Here is a 22,488-nt window from a genome sequence, read left to right on the forward strand (position 1 = left end):
CAGGCTCCTGCACACCTTCAGCAAGCTCTGTCACTTGGCTTCCAGCCATGAGGCTTTACTGTCTCGCCAAAGCAATGTCCTCGGCAATGAGGTGGGGTCAGGAGCAGACAGTGATAAACAGTTGTTATAGGAGTGCCAATTTTGGAGACTAAGTGAATTTACAGAAACCCTGCACAAGAGCAAGCAGAGGAAACGCCAGTTCTGTCTGCAGCCAGCTATCCTAGACTGAGGCCAACAGTTTTAGACAGATGAGACTTTTCTCACACAAGCACCATAACTCACGAGTGTCACCTTGCCAGCCACATGCCTTATTTGTGAACACACTCTTCTCCCTGAAAATGATGGCACACCTCTGCTCGCTGCCCTTCTCTGCAAGCCACTACTTCACTACTTGTTTGTGCACAATTACCCAGACACTGGGAGCATTCCTTGCAGGAAATAGAAATGACATCAGTGCTGGCTAACTCTGTTTATCATCCTAACTGAGGAGTTCAATTGTTCAGGCAGCAAAGTGGCCAGAATAACATGCTTCAGGAAACTGGTGGAGAAGAAACTTTTCACTCAGTTCCTGAAGCACTGTATCTTAAAGGATAAAGATACAAGACTGTAAATTTTTTGTATCAAGTCAAACGAGTAGCAAGGACTTTTAGCATTCAAAGCCTCCTCCCATATGCTAGTTTCCAAACAACTCCTGCCATGCTCAGGGTATGTCACTCAGAAAATTGCACTAGACAAAAACATTTTGCTTTTTCTCTGATTAGAGCATGATCATTTTGGAGGTAAGTCCATAAATAGCAAACTATGTGTGTCTATGTGTGTGTGATACATACATATAACATCCCAACAACTAGACTAAAACAGACTGAAATCATCAAATCAACAATAACTCAAAATTTGTTGAAGCAAAAGGTGTTGTGACTTATATACCAGCATTATATAGAACTGTTACTCTACTGAGATCTTCACCTATTCTGCTCAGTCCAGTTACCAAGAACTCCGAGATGATCCACTGCAAGATTTCTGCAATATTTTACATGCTGTAACTTCCACTTCTCAACTTGTCAGATGCAAATACAGAACTGGAATATTCACTGTAAAGCTGGCTCAAGAGTATCTTGAGTACAGTAGTTTACATAACTTTTTATATTGGTTTCATCAAAAGAAAAACTTCAGTCAACATTTGGAAGAGCTCTGACAATGCTCTGCTGATTATAAATCTGTTATGATTGCTTTTTTGGCAGCCAGATTAAGTTTACTGAGGCATTAACAGGAAGGAAAACAGAAAGGCAGGAGGCAGCAAAATGAACACTCTCCTAGACAACACTGCCAGACCAGGACATAAAGAAGGAAATGATGCAGTAAAAATGATGTGACATGGAGACTGCTCAGGCCTAGGTGAGACAGCTGTTATGCTGCGACTGCAACACAGCATGCTGAACACATACTCAGTGTAACCTTGGGCTCTTCCTTCCCATCTGCAGTAACCATCTCATGTGACTGTGGTTTTAAGAGCTGCAGGACAGGGATGGCCCTTGGGATGTGTCTCTCGCAGTCAGGTTACTCAGTCCTACTGTAACACAAATCCAAGGTATCTCCTAGCAAGTGACAGAATCTAGGATCTTCTTTATAGCCACTGGTCACAAAACAGAATGGGAAGCAGCGTTTTGTTTTGTTTTTTCTTTACTGCACAATTATTCTCCACATGCCCCTGAAGGTAAACTTCACCTGCTGTTTGCAGCTGTAAGGTTTAGTACAGAGATGTTTAAAACTTGAGAAACCATGAGCTATACTTTCAAAGCATACATTCTTAGAATGTTTTTTAATTAAAAAGGAATGCACTTGTACAACTGAAAATTTGTTAGAAACATCATGTTCAGTTTGCACTATCTTCAGAAGACTTAAGACAGGGTGGAGAGAGAGTCTCCTGACCTTGGCCAGAAGCCCAGCATGACCTTTTAGGTGTGGTGAACTACCATACAGCAGTCTCATTCCCACAGCTTTCCTCACTTGAGCAGCAGAAGAATTCTTCTCCAGGCTAAATAAAGTAGTAAGGGAGGAATGGGAGTAGCTGGAGGGAGAAAAATGTCTCAACACCGGGTAAAGATGGGATGGAGGTTCTTGTTGATAACTGGTTCAGTCCTCAAGCTTGAGTCTTAGGTTTTTTGCAGGCTGGCAGTGTTTCATCCTCCTCAACCTTGCGAGGCTTCTTCACTGTGTACACTATCCCACAGGCAGTCTTCCGAGTTTCTGGAATAATATAAGCAGAAGCTGTAGTACCTCAAATAAAATGACACATGCATTTAATGTTATTTCAGGTGCCCATGCCCCAAAGCACAGTTCAACATGTTTAACAGCCAGCCGGTCAGCACATACAGCAGGTAAGCAACCTGCATAGGCAGGAGCTGGGGATACGCTGCACTATGGAGTGGGGAAACCCGACAGTGGGTGTAGAATTACAGCAAACATAAGTGAAAACTGAGGTCTGTGGTGGCTGAGGGGCTGCAGACACACAAGAACGTAAGAAACCAGGCTTAATCAGTTCAATAGGCTCAGGACACATTCTTGAAGCACTGTCAAAAGCATTTCTGAGCAAAACATACTGTTCTTCAAAAAAAAAATAAATTCACATAGGCCAGGATTCTTAAACAGACTATGCTGGCACAGCAATGTTGGCAGAGGCTCCCCTATACATACCAAGTAAGTAGCTTTATGGTATTCAAGAATATTTTATTTACAGAACCCTCAGCATTACCATAAAATACTACTGTGTGATGTTACCAAACTCCTCACAAGTTTGCCAAACAACCTAGTGAGCCCAATCCAATTTCATAACTAGTGGTGGGAGGCTTCTCCACAAAATTTGAGGTAGAATAGATTCTCTACAAATACTCTGTTAGCAAAGAGGCTCTCCAAGAACCCTGCCAAAATGTACTGACTTATTCTGGGCTAGTATTCTCTGGGGACAGGGAACCAGCACTTGCTATTTAATCAACAGATGATGGTCTTGAGAAATTCCACATAAACTTGACAAAAATTCTTCCCATACGCTGTCTCTGTGCTGGGGAATAGCAGCTAGAGAAGAACCCCATTCTCAGGAACACCAAGACGTCAAAGCTACCTGCTGTGAATTACAGCAGGTTCAAGCTCCACCTCTACTGAAACAAGTGATGTAAACCAAATCCTACTGTGCCTTTGCAACTTAGAGCAACTTGTTAGGAAGGTGACCAGAAATCACACATACCCAACAAACCTTGACAGAGGCAGGCATAAAGAGCTACATGTAACTACTCAGCCACAAAGTTGAACTGCCGTCAGAATAAACAACAAAATCAAGAAAGACTGAGAACCAATAACTAAGCATGTGAAAGGGAGGGTATGGATGAAGAAGTTGGTGCTATGGTGGAAAGTAAAGGTCTAAACTGATTGCTGGAACATCAACTTTCACATCTCTGCTGCACTGATACCAGGGCACAAAATACAACTGGGAACCTTTTGATTTCCAGTGAAGGGGGCCACAAGCTAAATTTCCACTTTCTTAATATTAACAATGGGCAACCAGAAGACAGCTACTACTAGCTGCCTCTGCTGAAAGCGTAAAGAAGCAAGGTTTGTTTCAGCACAACACTTCAGGCCACTGTATACTATATAAAACTTTTTTTTTTCCTAAGCAGCAAGCACTCAGGGTATTTGATTTTGCATCGTTTGAAATGGTCCAGACTGAAAAGCAAGTGAAAAACAGACCACATAATGAAGCATCAGAAAGAGAGATGGCAAAGGTTGTTTCCACACTCATGCTGCAAGAGGGTTAAAACAAAATGCATCCTGATTTCCTCAAAGTTTGTGACACATTTTCTGCTGGTGCTACCAAGATCAGCATTCAACCCTTTCTGAAACAAGGCCTTTCTGAAACAAGGGATGGGATAGTTTCACTAGGAAACACAACAGGCAGATCTGTGTTTTGGCTAAACAGTTTATGAATCGTTAATGTGGTTAAGCAAGTACTCCAGTACAGACAGCCCACTCAGTTCAGCCACTGGTTTGCTAACACAGCAACTAGGGAAAATAAAACACCCTTGCCACACAAGCTCCTCTTCACGCATTGGACAAGGGAGCTAAAACCCCAAACTGACTTACTCTATAAGGTCTCAGGCCTTTTGGAAAATATGCATTAACATGAACTTAGTTTAACAAATGCACATTACTTAAACAAGCTCGCATGTGCTTTTCACTTACCTCCATGAAGCATGGTGGCTCTGCAGTTGGTAGATACAGCTGCCTTGGCTTCGCCTTCTGACAGGCCAAACAGCAAACCTCTGTCACCTTTGCTCAGGGTCAAAATGCACAGAAAGGAACAAACAAAACAGGGAAGTCCGTCTGCATGGTAGGTTTGCTTACTCCACAAATAACTGGGAATTAGCGAAGCTGTAACTCAAAGTGACATTTTGCATAAGGCTACCCAGAGGCAGGGAACTGAGGCACCCAATTCTCCCAGCTGTAGTTCCCCAGCAGCCCTCCTGGAATGCTCCTGGCAATGTTGCTTTTTTCCAGACAAGGAGCCATACTTTTGAAAATAAAGGTCTGCCATCACGGGAACATTTTTATGTGAATAATAAGCAAAAAAGTTACCCCATTAAAAAGCTCAGGTTTGGGGGAAGGGCACTGTCTGATACAAAAGCATTATGCTGAAAAGTTCCCATCCACCTTCAGCAAGGATGACACCAGATTAGGTATGCTAATTTGGGTTGAGCCTGACTGCTCTTTTTAAGAGGGAAGGAAATGTTGTGCATAAAATCTTTCCAGGCCACACAACCTCCCACACGGTTCTCATGACTCAGAGCATGCTCCTTCCCTTTGAGGGGCAGTCTAGATACATGCTTGTCAGCCAAGGAGGGGGGAATAGTAAAAATAAAGCTGAATTCCTAAAAGAGGGGAGAAAAGACACTCTCCTTGGTTTCTAGAACATAACCACTTAGTTACATATGTGTGGGTAAACAAGGACTGGAAAATTCAGAAGTAACCAGCATTCTGATAGGAACTTTATCTTTCTTAATATAAATTCAATTTTATAGCTTCTACTAAAGATGTGGCATCTTGGAGATCATAGTAATAATTTCTGGTTTGGTTCACAGTGTCCATCCATAGATTTTGGTGGTTTTTATTCATTTCCCCACTTAAACCCACACAGTATCAATACATATCACAATCAAACATACCTGTAGCTGAACAGAGACATTACTATTTAGTGACTGCTCATGCCACCTCAAGACCAAGATGTTGCTGTTCCCACACCCACTCAGTCTCAATTCATTGAACTGGTCATCAGCAATCATTACTGTGTGAAGTTCAAGGAGTGCAAAAGATAGAAGTATTTCAACACTGCTTTGAACTTTCATCATGTTAATAGTAATTGCTGTCTTTTACTTGAAAAAAGGATACAGATTAGCCACGTCATAAGGACCTCGTAGTTCTAGAGGCTAAAACGAAACAAAGAAGGTTGGACATGGCAGGGGACTGGAATTAGATGATCTCAAGGTCCTTTCCAACCCTACCTATTCTATCATTCTAGATGTACATCCACTCTCTCTCAGGCTGACACAGTGTGACCAGCAGGACAGGGATATAAGGAAGGCAAGATTAAATACTACATAATAGCAAGCTGCTGAAGATGCACTAGGAAATCAAGCAAGTACTACTATTTTGGAAAACACAGTCCTCATCTGGGAGAAAACTGTCATGGAAAATACCACAGCAGCAAAGAAAACCCCACCCAATCAAACGAAAAAAACCCAAACCCACAATACAATTCTTTGGCAAAACATTGATTAAAAAACCATCCACAAGATGAAAATAATATTTAAAATTACAATTCATTTTCATGTTTAATATGCAATTAGAGCTCTATTTTCAGGCACTGATAAATCCTCAACTTGTTCTGACTTACAAAAAAATAATCTGGGACTTACCCTTTCAGCTGCACTAGATATGACAATATTCTAGAAAACAAAAGAGAACAAACATTCATCTGTCAGACAGCATCAAGAAATGAAAAAAAAAACAACAAAAAAATCAGCAAGCTGCAAAGACTTTATGAGCATCACCTAAGTTCAGGCTCAGAGCCCAATTAAACATCAGAGCATCTGATGCCTTCAGAGTTAGTGAATTCGAGCAAGGTGTGGATCTTAATCTGGGGACATGAATAAACCCCGGTCATCCCCTTGGCCCCTACAGAGAGAGAGAGGTACAGGGACAAGACCCCTTTGCAGTTACACTTTCACAGACAAATGTGAGATGAACAAGTACCGCACCTTTCAGAGGTAATAGATTAAGCAATATAAATGTCAGAGTGATGGCATTAAGCCAGTATCTCTCATGGTATACTTTAAAGGGTAAAGAAGAAACGCAGAGCTGTACACACTGTGTTAAGTGCTCCCTTTATCTACACTAGCTGAAAAAGGCCTCACACAAATGACAACTCAGCCTGAGCTGTAACAGAAGAAGACTTAGAAGTGGAGTTCAGGATCTCCCAGCACCAGCTTACAGATAACTGCCTTTTGACAGCTTGGTGCTCCCAAATTTTCAGCCTACTCCGTGCTGCAGTACAACTCAATCCTAACCTCAGCATTCATGCTGGCTTTAACTGAACTCACACTGGTGTCTGAAGCTAGAGGCTGCCAGTTCATGCCATACACTCACTTCCATCAACACTGGCACCCCCAGGAAAATCATCAGGTAGAGACACATCCTTCTCCCCCATAGGGTTTCTGCAGAAACCGACTGCTTGGGGGCTGGCAGATACCACAGCTTAGCTGCCAGTGCTCTCCTGTTATTAAACCTCCAAGGATGCTCACTCAGTGGGTGGCTGTTTTGCACAGGTGGAAACCTTGAAGCAGCAAAAAAAAACCCTTGCACCTTTTATTATACTGAACGAAAGGCTTTGGGAATTCCTGCTTGAGTGGGTGGGAATGAGCAATTGTACCGAGGCAGCGAAAGACTTTACCTCTCTGACGTCAGTACCACCAACACATCACACCGCCCCCAGTTACAAGGTGGGGATTTTGATCCCTTCCTTGAACTGCTTTGCTTGTCCTGCCACCTCCCCAGCACAGACAGCAGGGCAGACACTGGAAGAAAACACTGTACGCAGCTGGAACTCAACACATAAAACAGCTATTTGCATGGAAATGACGGCATGCTCATATTGTGCCCAGGGTTTCATGTGCTAAGGAGGAAAGTATGGGACAGACCACTCTGCCTTAGCATGAGGAAAGCCAGAAGCAGAAGCAATACCCACAGAGTGACTTAAAAGCACACATCATGATGGAGCCTAAGACATTTCTTTCTGCATAGTTCACCTTTAAAATGACTGCACTACGGATCCCCAGGGTGCTTTTGTGCTTCAGCGGTGCTGACTGCTAGATTTTGCTGTGAAAATTCAAGTCTCCTGCTCTGAGGTGTAGCAACCGATGCCTGCCTCCCAGGCTCAGAGAAGCTCCCAGAACAGCTGTGCAAGCCATCTTCAACCAACACAGGATTGTAGTTCACTGCTGCACATTGGAGATATACTCCGCCTGGTTCAAAGGCCTCCATTACGGGATGGGTAAGATGGGAGGAGGCAAGAGCAAACAAGAAAAGCACTGCTAGCAAGTGAAGGAGAGGCAAGCAAAGGCAAATCCAAGTGAACGGCTGAAGGGAAGAACTCAAAGGCAAAACATTATCTCCCCAGGTAAAGGAGACAGCAACTTTCAGTACACTGCTTCAGGCATAGTACCTACACTCAGTTACCAAAACATGTGAGGTGATGGACTGTGGCTACGCACACCTTCTGTCTGTCAATGCAGGCGAGTTCTTCCCTCATTGCCTGCACATTTCAGCATGTTTGAAGGATTCTGCTCAATGCCAGCTCCAAGGATACGAGTAAATTTCTGGAAATTTCTCTGCCCTGCTACAACAGAGGAGGAACAAAAGGATCCAAAAACTGCTAAAAGTTCAGCAGCTACAGGTTACAGAAGGCAAGGGCTGCATGGCAGATGCCAGTGCAGACTATGGGTCAGCCATCTCTTGTCTCATTAAAAAAAAGCCTTTCTATAACTGATGGAGACAACCTGCCAGTGAGAGCTAATATCCACCTCTGCAGGCCCACCAGGTACTGAGCCTGAAGGCAAGAATAATGGTGAAAAGTAAAGACAAGCTAGCAGTTCCAGTCCAGTTCCAGCAGTTCCAAGCCAGCACTACCAGTGCCTAACAGCAACTTGTCATGTCCAGCTAATTTACCTTGCAGGCACAGATGATGCACTAGATTGTCAGATACAGAAAGAAAGAGCACTGTGCAGACTGAGCACCCAAATGTCTCTCTTGCTGTGTTCACGATGGCAACTCAACTGATGCTTTTCAGTAATCACGAGACGCATATTTTCAGCTGTGCACAGGAAAAAGGAAACTAGCAAAAAATGAATCCCAGAGAAAAGGGGGCTTGTGTGTGGGTACCTCATCTCCAAGTCAGTATTTGTGCAATTAGCTCTGGAAAGGCCATGAAAATACCTTCTGTAGCACCAAGGGAGTTTGTCTGACCCATTCTCTGTCTATAAAAGAGGCCGCTACGCCTGAAGGGAACCTGAAGGTAACAACAGATCTGCTTTTCATTTGCCTTCCTAGCTGTATACCCCACTTAAGACTAGATTTGCACAGGAATGCCAATTTTGGCTTTTCTGGACTACCTAGCTGCAGCAAAGGCCATTACTTCCAATAAAGGTGGTGGGAGCTATAATCTCTTTTAACTTGGATATGTATTACGATATGCTTCCCTGTTAAAAAAACCCAAAACATGGCCTGAAAGGACCCAGCATGACAGGCAGATCAGGCTGGTAGCTGGGAGGAGGTAAGGCATGAAAGCAATTCATTATAGGCATCTCAGCTGCAAGCATTAGTTCTTCCTTGGATTTCAGTTGCAGGGAAGAATGCAGTTATTTTTACTATTAAAAATACTATTTAATAGTAAAATACCTTTACTATTAAATTTACTAACTGTTTAACAAAATGAGATTTCTACTTTTTTTATTATTATTTTCTACTCCCCCATATTGAAGGTACACTATTAAATAAGCAATTTTGGTCAATTAGAAATAAGAAATGTATTTTAAAGAGATGCATGGGTTTCAGTTCCAGTGCAAAACCTTAGGTCTCTTGACATTTTTTTCCCCTTTTGTTTTGAATAATGCACACATTGTACAACAACAGATAGACTGTTCTGAAAAAAGAATCTAACAGTTTGACAACTTAAGAAGAAATCATGCAGTGGTGCATGGCTGGAAGTATCTGGAGCTAGAATAATTGTGTCCTTGTATTAGCAGGCAAAGATTCAGTCACAGCTTCAGAAACCTCAGCATCAAACTCATTTAAAATGGCTCCGTCTATCCAACTCCAGAAGAATTTGAAGTGAATTAATTAGCTCGCTTTCACATTGAGAGCTTACCTTTCCTTTGCAGATCTGCATCAGGCTGATCGCATTTGAAATTGTGTATCTTCTCATTGTGGAGTCTTTGATGGCAGGCGTATAGAGAAGTTCAAAGTAAATGCCTCGATCTATTGCCTTCACATGAAAGCAAGTGATCAAAAATCAAAAGCAGAGAAGCATAACAATCTTAACAACTGCTGTCTATTATTGATATTGCTTATTCTCACTTTAACTGTACTCCATACGAAAAAAGTTAAGATGGAATTGTTCCAGCAAGAGCTCAGCATAGCATGCAAGGAGCAGGCAGCAAGGTTTCACTGTACACCAGATACGTGTACTTGAATCTTGGGAAGCCAGATAAATGAGGTTTAACAAACAAAGAAATACTAGCCATTTATCAGTTGTAACTGGCTTTCCACTATCATAGAGTTGAGGAGAAAGTTAGCTACTTCTGGTCAGAAACAAGTCTTGAAATTTTGATGACTCTCCTCTAGCCACACAGCCTGCTGTTAGGAAAACCACTGGTTCCAACAGTACCCATGACTTGCAGGTGAGGAACTTGTCCTTGCATAAAAGCAGCAATACTGATTATTTGTGACAATGTTAAATAACAGTGAGTCACAGGAGAAGTTTCAAACAGTAATACTGATTATATTTTCAACTGCTTTAAAATGTTTTGCTATCTGTTAAAGTACCCCACCAAAAACCTAGTATTCCTGTTTTTGCAAACACACAGGGAAAGGTTTATCAACTTGTTATAGGACATAGTGAGTTAGCAATAAAGACACAATTTAAAGCTAGTTCTTTGTTCCATGGCCTAAACTACATTTGCCTGAAATTTTACTCTATGCATTATACTCATGTTATCAAGAAATGCTGCAATGCTAGTATAAAAGAATCCAGCAACTGAATACAGATGGAATTAATCCAGCTCCTACCCATGCATGACCTCTGCATGCAAGCACAACAGAAGCTATGTACACGTGAAATGTTTTAAACAGAACTAGTCCAACATCTGCAAACAAGAGAAGCCTGAATTTATCAAAACCAAAACAGGTGATGGCAATACACCAATTTCCAGTCAAGCAGATTTTTAACCTCATCCCCACTGCTTCAGCTGCCTGCCAATCTGTCTGTCTGGCACCACAACAACCAAAACTGACTGCCCCAGGATGCACAAAACCAGTCTGACAGACAGACTGCCTTGAAGCTGGGAATGTGGAAGATGAGAACTAGCTTGTAAGTAAAATGTCCCCTAACACAGGGCTCCAAGAGCTACCCTTGGTCTTGCTGGAGCCAGGTCAGCTGCTGGAGTTTTAGCCAGCTAGGCTACTTTCAAACAACATTTCATATAAAATTGTTATTTCAAGTGGAATGTTAAAATTCCCAGCCTGTAGTAAATTCCAAAGTATACTTTTGCTGTTTCAGAATAATTTCTAGTTAATTTTTGATTTTAATTCTTGAACAAACTTTCTGTAGAAAAGGAAGTAGGGTTTCTAGCCAATTCCAGATTTGTACTTTTTTCAGCACAAAGGACTACACCAGCCAAGAATGCCCACGTGGAATGAACCCTGACATATACTCAGAGGCAAAAACTAGTTCACTGAAGAGCATGTTTGGATTAAGCTTTCTGGCAAACCACCAACAGTAGGCAAAACTGTATTACCAAAACATTTGATCCATGCTGATAGTCTTCTAGTGTCCCACAGCAGATATTTACCAATTCCACATTTGGCTCATCTGCCAAGACGTGTTTTTTTGTCTAAATATGGATGCAATACAGTTTTCTTCCAAATAACTGCACAAGATCCCTGTCCCAAATTAATACTGTCATTCACATTCTCCTATCTTTTAAATCACAGGGCTATTTATCTATTCTGACACAACTGTACCACTCCTGGTATGGGAAGCAGCTCAGTCAGCAATCACACCACATCTCACTGCTTAGCATACTAGTGGCCTTAAGGCTCTGTTTCCACTCCTTGGGAAGACCACTTCTGCCTTCTCAAGTGGGGAACAGGGAGGAGAAAAAGAAATAACATATATCAGTGTGTATTAAATGCTGCAGCGGAGGCCTTGAAGTGAAGGACATCTGAAACAACACTATACATTATGGAAGAAAATAAAAGAACCATGTGGATGGGAATGGTGGGAGGAAAATGGTAGGGAATTAAACTCAGACCGACATTAAATACAGAATTTAACAGCAAGAAAACAATTTAGATATAAATTTACCATATTCACAGGGGGCCTTCGGAAGTAGAATGGCAGTTTTTCTGTTACATTTATGCATACCAGATCCACGTCTAGAGTTGTGCAAGCGATCTACAGCAAAGAAATAGGAACATATTTTTAGATATGCCAAAAAAACACATAACCAACTTTAGATGCACTAGTATTCTCCTTCATCTCTTAATGCAATAAATGTCTCTCCAGGATGAGTTCAGTTTTAAAGTGAAGAGGTACTCTGTCTAGCACGTTTGCCAATAAAACAGCAAGGCTACAGGTGCAAAGCTTGAGCATTTTGGGCTTAAAACCCAAGCCTTCTTTCACAGAACTACTTTTCCAGTAATATAATGACCAACCCAAAGGCAAGACTTAATGCTTTTTCTTTGACTAGGACATGCAATGTTGGTTTTTGGCAAAAGAACTCATAGCTAATGAAGGAAAACCCCTATTTGCAAAGGGAACAGCCCAGGCACTGCCTCTTACCCCATCACTCTCTAAATCCAGGGCAGTAACTGTTTGTTTTCGGGACTGTTTTTACCACAAGCAACCAAGAAAAGACTGAAAGAAAAGCAGAATTGGTGTGCTCCATGCCCAGTTCTGGGCCCCACTTTCCTGGCTGGGTGGGTAACATACAGCTCTTCCTGACGCTGGAGGAGTCTGAAGATGGCATCAAGTGTTATAGTTTCAAAGCTTAGCTTTGAACTCACCACTGTATTAAAAGACAGAAGGAGCAAAGAGAAACGTGGAGAAGAGAATCTCCACACTGACTTATAGAGAAAATTAAATACACATAAAAGTGAGCGCGTGATTTACATATAACCCCATGCACAGAAGATAAGTAGGATATGTAGACATATGCCTACACCATCAAGACAATTACACAAGGCCAGATTAATGTCTGCAAGCAGCATTGTAACAAAGAAGATAAAAAAGGCTGAAGTTGAAAAGGAATTTTAATGCACAGGGGAGCTGTGCATCCAGAAACCTGCCAGCAACTGTTCCAAATACACCTGAGCCAGGTGCCAGCCATTCATCCCTCCTTGCACCAGCACAAAAGCAATAGGGGTTGTGGAGAGTTCCAGGGATGGGCTGCTCTAACGCAAGGCAAGCTGTTGCTTTGCAGACTAGTCTTCTACCGGTTTGTTCACATGAACTTTGGATGGGGATGAGAGCAAATGCCCAGCTTTAGGAATGCTTCTTAGCTGATACCACTCCTCTTAGACAGAAGGGCCGCAGCATATGTGCAGGCAATTCAAAGATCCAGAAAACCACAAGGTTTTTTATGTTAAAGTGTCTCTACCCTTCAGACTAAAATTTATCTTCATGCCCTACCTTTACCAACTCTGTTAGACAGAACACAGTTGGAATCTATTCCATTGAATTAGACTTGCATGCGTAAGTTTAGCACTACTACAGCCAGTTTTACTCCTTTTCTTATGTGGAATACAAACTACTATCTAGACAGGGGTAATTCATGGGAAAATGCACAGAGGAAACAGCTCTGAATCACGTCTTACAAAACATGTCGGTAAGGCCATAGGAAATTTACAAAGAGAGAAAGCTGAAAATGAAGGAAAGCAAGAATACACATCAAAATATACAAGTTGCCCTATGTGATGAGAAAACAAGTGCTCCTAATCAGCTCCAGAAACACTGGAAAACTCATTTCCATTTTGCAAATTAAGCACAGTGGGAAAGGGAGGAACCCAAATGCCAGGATATCTACACGACTCCAGTGACAGGAACATTTCAGAAACCACCACCAAGAAAAAACAAAATTAAGAGTCATATTTCCCATAAGGAGGAATTCCTTCATTGCATGGAAAATTTGAGAGGAGATTTCTCCAAACACTCCAATGTTCAGCCTAGCTTTGGATCCTGGACAAGTCACACACACAGGCACGTTAAGGCTACACTGCCTGCTGAAAGGATCTGAAATGCAAAACCTCATAGAAAACTTCACAGAAAATGATTCGAAGCAGTCGCACAGCCCAGCGCCTGCCTGGCCACACCGTAGGCAAGAGCCCCATCTGCTGGGAGACTCCAGACATCCAAAATAAACAAATTCGCCACTGCTTGGATGGCCTGAAGAAAGTTTGGGCAAATGTTTTAGGAATAAACACTGAAATTTGGCTTTGCACTACATCCTCAGAGTTGTATGTGCAGGCTTTTTAGATACGGGTGACTTGCTAATTGCTTACAAACAGCAGGCAGAACTAATATTAAAACAGTCAGAAATCTTAAAAAGCAGAATTTTTGAAAAGCAACAGGCACAGACCTCATTACTAGCAAGGAGGGGGCATTCCTGTTGCAGCTCAAAACAATCCTCATGGGAGACTTAAAGGAACATGTTCTACAATTATCTTGGCAAACATAGCTTACTCATACCCCTGAGGATACAAATTATTTGGAGAATTCGAGCACATCTTTCAGTACATACCAATCACACTGTTGCCAGAGATGACAAGAAAGAGGTGAAGAGTGGCCTTCAAGAGTATTTTACAACTATTCACCTCCCTCACATCCCCAAGAGTCCTAAAATCTTACAAGGGAAATAAAAGCAGTCAGAAATTAGTTTCATTAAGCTGTTAACTATTATAATTAATGCTCAAATTCTCCTACTGAAAGATGATTTAAAGTTCACTTTATTCTACAGCCTCTTGCTTTGAACTTTATTTTTTAAAAAGTAGGGGAAACAGAAGAATGGAATTTTAATGTGTCAAAGCAGGTACTCAGCAGTACTAGAAAGTAACTTTAACTTACTTTGAAAACACTACCAACAGACTCAGTTTTATACTGACAAGATCTCTTTGAAGGTAAATTTTGCAAAGAGATTCATGTTTCTTTTGGTGTTCCTGTGTCTTCATCATGCTGCTTTAAACTGTATGCCTGCTTGCTGCGTGCCAAGGCTAGCAGAGACAGGATGTTTCCACTTACTCTTCCAGTTCAAAGTTAACGTTATTATTGCTGAGCTTGCAATAGGTCAGATGTCAGAGTTTGGGGTCTTGTAAGAAAAGCATTCTGACAAAAAGGTAACTTGCTTCCAGATGCTTGAGTTGATCAGACCACTCACATCAGCTGTTAGCAAGTATCTGAGAGAAATTTAGTTTAAAATATAAGACACATGGAGATAATGCACACCTATCATCCAACAAGCCAAACTGAGGTCATTCTGCCCTAGATAGTGGAATTTTATATTGGAATTTATATATTGGAGTTTTATATACTGTTGATACAGCAACACCTTCAACAGCTCAGAAATTTTGTGGAAGCAGTTTTCAGTTGCAAGTCTGTGCTGAACAGCCAGGATAAATCTGAGTGAGAAAATGACCATCTGCCCTTCAAGCATTTCCCCTGAGGCTGCTCTACTTTCATACAGCCTCAATGGTTTTCCCAGTAGGCAAAGTAACAAACACATCATGAAGTGACAGTGGTGAAGCTTCAACCTGATAATCCAAAACACTCAAAATAAAACCAGAAATCTCAGTCTAGCAATGGAGTAAGGGCCATTATGTTCAACTGGGCATGTTTACATTTGGAAATTTTATCTGTTCTTAAGATGCTGTGACAGCTGGAACTAACTCCGTCTCATAAGCTCTTGCTCCTCTTTTGATTTAAAATAACAAAAAAAAAGGAAAATCTAAAGAAAAAAGATCAGCTATTCATTTGGACAAACTTCCAAGCCAAGTCCTAAGGCTAAAAGAAAGAAGCCAACTCTCAGAACCACACTAATTCCACTTTAAAATCCTTCCACTTTCCCTGGCATTTCAGAGACCAGAAGACAGCAAACACATACAGTTTTAAAAGTTAAAGTTCAAAACTGAAGTTTTCTACATGCTGATAGTATGCGTGTGTGCGGATATATATAAGACAAAAAAGACATTTTTCCTCCTCACTAGAGAAAAGTACTCAGTAGAGTACAAGGCACACAGACGAAACCACAGTGCAGGGGCATACAAGTCCATTCATTAGGTAAATATTTCAGACTGTAACCAGTCACCTCAAAGCTTTGCAGTCTCCTGCAATCCCTCCCAACCTTCTCAGTTTATCAACTGACCAGGCAGCCCATGTTGCTTAATTAGCTCTATGACATGCAGACCTGTATAAAATGGCAAATAAAATCAAAACAAAGTATGTACCCGAACTAGCCCTAAGAGTTACCCAGTGAGCATTGCCAATCAGATGACTTTACTTACATGGAACAGTTTCTCAGTCTTCGGAAATACTGCTATGATGTCATATAACCTTATATTTGGAGATGTTGATCTCTACAAAAGGTCAGAACAATTACTATCTTGAATTCTGGCAGATGCCAAAGCTATGCACAATGATTATTACCAAAATAATGAGAAAAAAAAAATCCCCTTTTCACTTTCACTACTAAAACAAAGCAAATAATCATCCAGTTACATAGTAAATCTCTGATGTGAGACATGACATACTGTGAAGTCATTCATTCTCATTTTGAGGCTTATCCCACCCACCTGGTAAGGCACTTACGCTTTTTGCTTTGATCATGTAGCACTAAAACAAAAAAAGACACAGGGCTTGCTCACAGCCTTCTGGTTTACATACAGAAGTCCAGAAATCAAAGAAAAAAAGAGTAACAGAACTGTTGTCCCACACTGACAAATGATCAATAGAAGCCATATCCAGTCTTGTAAGCCTGCATCTCTTCATGATCATGTTATTTGCTGAAAATGTCATATAAGAAACCAATGCTGAGTGCCCTACAAAAACCACAAAGTTTTCCCCATACAATTTCAAAAGTTTCATTCATTCATTGATAAAAGGAAATAAAAATTGGAAAATTGATGTACTAAACATACTTACCAAGAGATTACAGTGGGAAGGATCAGAAATAACAAGCGTTAGCCGGGTTAAAACTTTAATTCTTTTAGATGTCCCCTATAAAATAGAAATAATACAAAAGACTTTAAAAAGTTTCAAAGCAAAAATATGTGATGACTTTGACCACTATAAAAGAAAATGGTGCCTTGCTCATATTCTTTTCTATGTTAATTTTCTGAAAGTCTGAAGTTACACTTTCCAATTTTAAATTGATCTGTTTGATATTATACATGCCCTCCATAAAGAAGGGCTTACTCTGTTTTTCTGAAGAAAGGTGGAAGGACAGAAGGTATAAAATCGTGCAGAAAACCTGAGTATGTTTTAATACTGCTATGGTTCCACAGGCAGGCCACAACTGTGTGCAAATTCCTGAATTAACATACATAAGCGATCTGAAATAGAGACTCGGTTTATTATATCCAAATGATGCTCCACCAAAGCCAGGAAGTGATTGTCAAAACTCAATTTTCAAGAATTACAGTGTAATTATTCAGCTACAAGAAGGTTCAAAATTCACACAAAGCAATTGTTAAAATAATGTTAAATATAATGAATAGCGCCTACTCTAACACTAGTGTATTGTTCTTCTAATGCTGGGAGTTTTAACAATCAACCAATGGACAAATTTATCTTTTTTGCTTAACATGCAATACACAAAATCACATATACAAACATACCAAAGTAAAAAACGTAACCCAGAATGACAATACATAGATAGAATGTAACTAGACATACTTGCACAACAGGCAAAGATGGAAACAACTCTGAAGGAGATACTGGCTTGACAATTTCCTTAAAAGAGAACAAAAAGTTACTCAAAATGTCAGGAGTTAAGTTTACAGTATAAACAAAAGCTGTGTTCCAATCCTAAAAAGAAATTTGCAGTGCTAACAAAACTGTATCCCAGGGACAATACATGGACCATATTAAAAGTTAACTCCAGGGCCACTATACTAAAATAGGAGTTCTGTCATAAATTCAGACATTTGTACTTGCATCTAGATGTGCATTCTGCAGATAAGGCTACCTGGGAACATGCAGTGAGGCATGTAGGTTTACAAGAGAAAACACACTTAAAACAATCCCAACAAAAATTACCTGTTTCTTTTCTTTAAAATCAATGACATGATTGAGAGCAACCGCAGAATATCCCACTGAAAAAGTAAACACAGTAAACTAATGGAAACAAACCAACCTGTGTTAAACACTCATTACTTAAATGTCTCAGAATTAATAATCACATGCATATTTGCCTTTCACATTATTTCTCTCTGAAGATTAATTCTCCCCAAAAGTGCCTTAAAAATTTATTTGCCTTTTAATACATTCCAGTCCTGACACTGAATGGCAGAGCTTTATGAACATGAATACTTAGGAATAAGGTTCCCAAAGACTCTGCGCTAGTTTGGTCCTGTTGATATCTTTCTTTAGGGAAAATGGTTAAGGACATTCAAGGCAGTTGTTAAAGCTACAGACAATGCAGAGCTGGGAGAAATACAGCTACAGCAGAAGGAAGGCAAGGTGAGCATTCAAAGTGCTGCTGAACAAAACTGACTGAATAGATCTCATTCGGCAGGGATCAGGGGAGAAAGTCAAACTGCCCCACAGACGCTTGGCAGGCGGAATGTGGCTGTACAGCAGTTTGCAGAGAAAGAAGACTTGGGCGATAATAAACTGCAGGGGGAAGGATGTGTCCACGCGGGTAAGAAAACCAAGTTACACTGGGATAAAGGCAGAGACAGACCCTGCAAGGCTCTCCTCGCTACACGGAAACTACACGGCTTTTCTCGCTACTCGGCATTGGGAAGACCTCAGTCCTGGTCACTTCACTTGCAGAAAACCACAAGCTGAGGGGGAGAGCGGAGAGGAGCGAGGGGAAACGCCGCCCGCCGGGGAAGCAGGAGACCAGATTTAGCCCACGGGGAGGGAGAACTCCCACCGGAGACTCACACTAGCGTGCCGGAGCTGGCGCTCTTGTCCCGCCGCCCTCCTGACTGGGCCCAGCTCAGGCCCACCCGGCTCTGAACCGCAGCGCGAGCCAGAGTCCCGCCGCCGCCCTCCCCGCTCCTGCCGTGCCGGGGCAGGGACTTACAGTGTGCTGCGGTCTCCAGCAGACCCTGCAGGGACTTCTTCTCCGACCCCTGCGGGAGGTTCAAATCGGCGAAGCCAGCCATGCTGAGCGCCGTGCTGAGATGGGCCGCGACTCTCGGCACCGCCCCCAGCGGCCCGCGGCAGCCTGGGGCTTGTAGGCCCGGCCCTGCCCTGCGCGGGCAGGAAGCTCCCCGCTCCCGGCGGCAGAGCCGCAGTTTGTCCGGCGGTGTTCGCTGGCTGTGGTCCCAAAACCGGAGCAGCAAAGGGAGAGGATGTTTCACGTCTTCGCTGTACTCTTCGATCGGAGGTGCTCTACCAAAGGGCCGCCATAACGCAGGGGAAAGCCCGTGTGGGGAATGTGTCAGATCTCAGGCGGTGTGCTGAAAATCAAACCTGGCTCTGAGGAACACCACGCTTGGCTCTGAAGGAGATGGGACCTGGCTCTTGTCCCTCCACACAGCCAAGCAGAGCAGGCCGAGGCACACCGCTCTCCTCGTCCCCACCAGGTGGAGCAGTTACCTCGCTCGACTGACGTGTTACTGGTTAAACTCGTTGAGCTCTATCTCAACACTGCCAGTAATAAAATCCGAATCATCTCTAGTTATTGAATGGTCTTCTCTTTCCTGTGTTAGCTAAAAAAAAAATTGAATTAAAGCCCCAAGCTCCCATGTCAAGAGATACCCCCTAAACGGCAAAAGGATTGAGGAATTGTAGTATTGAGGAATTGTAGTATGCTAGTAACCAAATTCACTGTGTAGCACTGTTACAAAAAGTACAAATATCTCTTTCTACCATTAATTAATAGCACAGAATATGTAAAATACAGGTGGTAATTACCACTAGGGGTTTTCTGTTCAGCAGCAGTTGCAGACAGCAGGTCTGCCAATTCCTATCCAACTCCAGGGCCTCAGCTGGGCTGGGGATCCTCAGATTTCTCTTTCTTCAAAATGGTCTAAATGTTCACGAAGGGAAATCTGTGCCATCTGGAGCTCCAAACTCTTACTGAGGCAAAACTGCTTCTAACCAAGGCCAAGGCATCAATGCTGCCAACTCTCTGTTGTTGGTACGTCCCTGCTTACAGGATCTGTCCTTGCAGCTTCTGCCAGCTGTGCCTGGGGACTTATGGTTCATTTCTACCAGAGATCCTGTGGTTTGCAATGGATGACCAAGGAACAATAGTGCCTTCTGGGCGTGTTTCTAGCCTTGCTGTCTGATGAGTTACAAAGACCTGGGATGGTGGTAACAGAGAAGCTACTTCTGGGCTGCAGAGGCTGGACTAGGAGCTCAGGGTCCTTTGTTCTTGCCACATCTATGGCAGCATTTTGTTCTTGACAATATTGGGTCAAGATATTTCAGGAAAGGAGCTCTGGTTTGGCCTATCTGCATCTGGAAGGGGCAGATCAGTCAGCACTGCTTCTCTGCTTCAAACAATCAGCATATCCTGACTGGTATTGTCAAGCTTTTCTTTGATGTGGGTGAAAATGGAAGAGCTCAAGATACAATTCCAGGTTTTCTTTGGCTGAGCATATGATGGAACATAATTTGTCTTAATGAATGTAAGAAGCAGACCATAAACATGCATCAGTTATTTTTGAATGGCCGTGCTGCAGCAGCGGTCAGAGTCATCGAACAGGATTAAGCAGCTTTTATGTCTGGCAATATACAAACAAAACAAACCTTTCCTCAAGGCACTTAAAATGGAGAACATTTAAACAGATCTTCATGCAGAACATCTGCACAACCCTGTTTGCTGTAATGGTGTAAGAATCTGAGTATGAAGCACTTTCACCATCAGGTATCATGAATCATGTATTCAGACCAGTGTACAATCTTATATCCTGCATGAATAATTCAAATCTTACTACTTTTGTTCAGGCCAGCCCCACTGACCTACTTAAAATATCTGTGGTCCTCACTGTTAAGCCACAAGCTTCTACTGTGATTTGTTTTATCAGTATGCTGAAGATCTCATGATGGAGCCAGATCTCCTCTGTCCAGGTGTTTTCTTTCTCAATATACATAGACCTCAAGTCAATTCTTTCAGAAATTTGCATGCAGGAATCCTACCAATAGGGCAGCCCCTGGTAGCAACTCTTAGATTTTGTTTTGCTTTAGTATTGCATTTAACACTTTTAGGGAGCTAATGTCTTATTTGATACTGTCTGTCTCAGTAACGTAAATGTCACGGTCACTTTTATCATAACCTCCCTTGTAAAGGTGCAGACTGAATTTTCAGGGCTCTGTTTTTCTGAGCAATACATATTTTTTAGCATAAATTTCACTTTGTTTGTTTTCTTTTCATATGACAGCTTGCTGTTGTTAGTATTTGCTAGTTCCAAAAAGAGAAGACATGATTTCACATTTAAGTTGCACAGATGCAAGTATTTATTTTGACGATGATAAGAAATGCCAAAGATGAGAACGGTTACCTCTCAGCTTTACTGCTACACACTGGTGATGATTTATTTTCACAAAGATTAGAAAAGACAGAAAAGAAAACTGCAGCTGCAACATCTTTGCTAGAAGTTGGACAAGTGTGTTATTTGCTGAACAGTACATGCTGGGAATAAAAATCGAGGTTTCAGTAATATTTGTCCACGGAATTCTAACCAGCCTCTGATAAATATTCTAAACATTTTGACAACATATTTCCCCAAGGCAAAAGAAGCATATACCTATACTTTATTTATTGTCCCCAACAGCAGGTCCTCACCAGTCTTATATTTGTTTCCAGGAAAAGAAAACAGAAGGAAAAAAAAAAATTACATCAGGCAAATGAAAACAACAGTTTATGAAGACAGATTGGTACACGCAAGAAAGAACAAAAATGGGTATGATAAAAAAGGAAAAAGAGCAAGAAAAAATATCTATTTATTTATTACCTTGTATACTCCTGTTGTGTCACTTTCCTGCCATGCATCCAAAGCAGAATTGTTTAAGAAGTGGAGTGTAGCAGTGCCTTTAAGCTCTTATGCTAAGATGTTTTCTAGAGGTGGCTGTGTGGGGGAAAGAGTTACCATGCCGGACTGTCAATGCTTTCTCCTTCACTGGTGAAGTTCCTGTGCTGCACTCCTTGACCCATTTCAGTCAGAGTGTTCCAAGTTAGTGAAGACCTGCTGTGTCAACAGACTCTGCAAGCATTAAGTCCTCTGGAGAGGGAGGAAGGATTTAGGGTTGAGTGCAAGTTCTTTCAACACAGACACTTTAATAGATACACTCTGGCCTCAGTAAGTCAACATATGCTGGGGCCTTATTTCTTAGCTAGCTCTGATGATGTCTATCTTACCTTACATCACTAACACAGGAACAAAGAATTGATACCAGTACCCTCTGTTATAATCTACTCTAAGTATGAATCACAAATGCATAAGATACGTGACTAACATTATTTCTGGAGGAGGGGAAAAAATTTTTGAAAGTTAATTGTTTTTTGAGAGGAAAATTAGAAGAAAATGTTTCCCTTCCCTTGCTTTTTTTTTCTTTTTTAAATCCCGAACACTTTTTATAACAAAAATGATATATCAAAGAAGAGATTTGCAAATAAAGTACATTATCAGGTGTGAAAAAAATAGCTTAACTTCAACAAGTGCATGAAGAAGGATGAACAAGGGCTTTAGCACGGAGTCAGAGGTATACAGAAATATGAAGAGAGCCTAAATTACTCAAAGGACAGGATGTTACTAAGCCCAGAGAGAAAACTGATTTGATATTTATTGAAGCCTAATGGAAGGTCAAAAAGTAGTATCTTGGGGAATTAAGGGAGAACAAGTGTCAGCTTGTTATTCTTGCCACCCAGTCATTCTTGTGTTTCATTTTTGTATGCTGTCTGGAACAGCATATTAGAATTTGTAAATAGGGTCACTGAG

At 41.5% G+C, this 22,488-nt stretch overlaps 1 protein-coding gene across 1 annotated transcript; it reads right to left on the minus strand.

Annotated features, from left to right (window-relative positions):
• Nucleotides 1-1,115: 1,115 nt before the first annotated feature.
• RPP30 (ribonuclease P/MRP subunit p30) lies at nucleotides 1,116-18,788 on the minus strand. Its single transcript, XM_061459183.1, has 11 exons — nucleotides 18,624-18,788; nucleotides 17,630-17,685; nucleotides 17,267-17,323; nucleotides 16,514-16,588; nucleotides 15,877-15,948; nucleotides 11,687-11,776; nucleotides 9,470-9,586; nucleotides 5,964-5,993; nucleotides 5,437-5,474; nucleotides 4,234-4,313; nucleotides 1,116-2,247 (listed from the first exon to the last, which is right to left on the minus strand). Exons 1-11 carry the CDS (start codon nucleotides 18,703-18,705, stop codon nucleotides 2,141-2,143), a joined length of 804 nt encoding a protein of 267 aa, XP_061315167.1. The 5' UTR covers nucleotides 18,706-18,788; the 3' UTR covers nucleotides 1,116-2,140.
• Nucleotides 18,789-22,488: the final 3,700 nt, after the last annotated feature.

The sequence above is a fragment of the Pezoporus flaviventris genome, unplaced genomic scaffold, assembly GCF_033815535.1.
Source record: "Pezoporus flaviventris isolate CSIRO_AGI_PZ_B2104156 unplaced genomic scaffold, CSIRO_AGI_Pfla_v1 ptg000029l, whole genome shotgun sequence".
In the NCBI taxonomy this organism is placed as follows: domain Eukaryota; kingdom Metazoa; phylum Chordata; class Aves; order Psittaciformes; family Psittacidae; genus Pezoporus; species Pezoporus flaviventris.